Raw genomic sequence first — 2803 nt, forward strand, 5'->3', positions numbered from 1 at the left:
GGCCGCCAGCCGGGTCTTCTCCTCAGGGCTGAGCTGCAGCATGGTGTCCACCACAGGCAACAGCCGCGCCCGCTCGCTGCCCGGCTTCAGCAGGATGAACTGCAGCAGCACGTTCTTCAGGTACTCCAGGTTGGCTGCCGACTTCTCCCGCTCCTGGTTCCGCTCCAGCCGCCTGACTTCACTCTTCAAAAGCTGGTGTCAGAGAAGCGAGGAGAAAGGGGTTAACATGAAAGATGAACACTGTGTCTCCTTCTTTTCCCCCGAAATGCCCTTAAAATGACAACAAAGGTGCGGCGAGGACACACAAGCTAGTGTGGAGGGCTTCCTGGAGGCAGTGTCCCCCACCTTAATCTGTTCCATGAGGATGGCGTTGGTGGCTTCCGTTTCCCGAAGCAGGCCATTTAAGTGGTCAGCACTCTTGGTGGTGGAATTGAGCTTCTGAACCAACTCTTCTTTGGTGAATTCATTGTGCCATGCAGGTGGCTCTGCAAGTAATCGTCCAACGTTAATTCCCAAAATGAGGGGTCACAAGTGAAAATTTTAATACATCAGCAAGAAAATACCCTGGAATGGCCACTTGGCTCTGCAGGTCCACCCCCACGCCCTAGTTACAAGGCTGCACGTGACACAGGAAGACAGACTCTGCCGTGAAGCAGGCTGCTGGCCTGGAAGCTGTGAGGCCACCAAGTCAGTACCAGCTCACCCTCCTTCATCTGTTCATATCCTGAGAGCTGGTGTTACTTTGCTCATAAGGGAGGAAATACCAGCAGTTACTGGGAAACCGTAATTTCAGTGGTCTTCCATGAGGATTTCATAAAAGGTGAGGGGGGCATTATTACTCAAATAATACATGAGGGAACAGGCTCAAAGTCAACAAGCAAAAAACAGAAAGCCAAATCTGACCATAGCCGAATTTTCCATTTGTAAAACAGGAGAATACTGAAAATACTTTTCCGACAGTAGCTCAAAAGAGCACGTATAAATCAGAGTGACATTAATTAGACAGGATGACACAATCACACAGAAGAGCTCACCGAGCCTGGCTTCAGGAGAACTGAGCAGCTGCTCCAGGGACTGTGCAGGGGTGCTGGCGGGAGAGCCGTGCTCCAAGTCCGTGGTCTCCATCCCCTCCCCCTCCTCCCGGGCCGTGACCTGCACATCTAGGAATGGGAGGTCTGCGATTCTCCTCTCTCGAAGGCTCCTCAAAGGTTGCTGGGAAGAAGCTGGGCCTGTTACAGGATTTTTAAACAGTAAGTGGGAGATGCTCAGACTCATGGACTCAGCACCAGCAGACACTCAAGCAAAGATAACATGACTCAGGATGACCAGTGGCATGTCAGGGAACCTGAATAACTGAAAGACAAGGAAAGATGCAGAAAGAGGCAACTTTAAGACCACCCTAACCAGCCAATTACTGAACTCTAACCATGAAGTCCACTCACCAGAGGCAGCACTTGCTCACTGAGTTAGGGTAAACTATCGGACAGCACAATGTAGAGGCCTGGCTGCTACAGAAACCCTCCAACCAGACTCTGCCTGTCAGAGGATGGGTGTTTCCAGTACTGCTAACCCTGGAACACCATACCCTTGCTGAGGGCAGCTCTGAGCTCGCTGACCATGGGCCTCACACTCCACCCTGAGGGTTCAGGCCATCACCCACTCTGTTGTCAGGATGCAGGCAAGAAGAGTCCTGAATCCACGGTGGGTTGACCCATCCCACTGGGCTGGGTCCTGCCTCGCTGGACCTGCCTGGTCCAGCCTGCCCAGGCTGGGCTCTGTGCTCGCTGGCCACCAGCCCAGCATACAACCAGGAGAGTCATAAAACACTTCGAAGGAGTTCCTTTATGAATTCCAAAAAAGCTCAAGGTTGGAACAATTACACGGCCTGGTCCAAGGAGTCAGAGCCTGTTTCAGCCAGGCCTGTCAACCTCACCTCTCGCTTAGGCCGCTTCAGTTCCCTCTGCGGAAGTGCCTGCCCGGGTCTCTGACCGTTTGCTCACTGCTTGCTCCACTGCTGACTCCTGACTCCAGTGTTCCCTGGTTAGTCACTTCTGATAGTTCTTGGTTTACATTACATTGTCTGGAAGCTGGTTTTGGTCCTGAGGAGTGACCTGTCGCTGCCAGCACCCTGGCGATGAGGGATCAGTACTGAATACGAAGCTGATACTCCGCACTGAGATGTGGCCTCGTTCCGGCTGATGGGCTCTCATCACTTCCAGGAAGCAGAACAAAGTCGTGTGTGTGGTTGAACAAAAGCTCCACTAATTAGAAACTTGGAAGGGAAGATGCTGTGTTTGACCAAACAATCCTACAATTTCAGCACTCTCTAGAATTTCTGAGTAAAAAAAAATGCATTTGAGAAAACGCTAAAGAACACTAAATGGATGCAGTGGACACTGTATTTGTACACTTGAGAGTACACATGCGGGCTTGAGACCGCATGTTTGAGTCAAAGAGAAAAACCCAACTATGTGAAGTCAGTACCCTGCGGGGGGTCATGGGCTGCTGCAAGAGCAGCAGGGGGTTCAGCGTCCAAGGCTCCACTCAGCGAGCAGACACCATGTCGCTGACCACAACACCTGCTGTCTCATCACCGTGTGTGTGTGTGTGGCGGGGGGGGGAGGTGGCTAGACAGCAGGCCCCATCGCATGTACGTACTCCATATGTGTCCCCATCGCACATACACACTCCACGGGTGCATTCCCACTGCATGTACGCACTCTGTGCACGTGTCCTCATCGCAAATACGTACTCCGCGTGGCTGGCTCGCTGCGGGGGTCCCGAAGCTGGGGCCCTAGCCCGC

General features: G+C 52.7%; 1 protein-coding gene across 1 annotated transcript in view; it reads right to left on the bottom strand.

Annotated features, from left to right (window-relative positions):
• Nucleotides 1-2803, bottom strand: part of GCC2 (GRIP and coiled-coil domain containing 2) — a 37346-nt gene that overhangs the window by 2085 nt on the left and 32458 nt on the right. Inside the window, exons 20-23 of the mRNA XM_010862992.1 lie at nt 2753-2765; nt 1035-1229; nt 346-485; nt 12-192 (exon numbers count right to left, since the gene is read on the bottom strand). Of these exons, the coding sequence (XP_010861294.1) occupies nt 12-192; nt 346-485; nt 1035-1229; nt 2753-2765 (529 nt within the window). The remainder of the gene's footprint in view (nt 1-11; nt 193-345; nt 486-1034; nt 1230-2752; nt 2766-2803) is intronic.

This window comes from Bison bison, unplaced genomic scaffold (genome assembly GCF_000754665.1).
Source record: "Bison bison bison isolate TAMUID 2011002044 unplaced genomic scaffold, Bison_UMD1.0 scf7180017864486, whole genome shotgun sequence".
NCBI classification, from domain to species: Eukaryota; Metazoa; Chordata; class Mammalia; order Artiodactyla; family Bovidae; genus Bison; species Bison bison.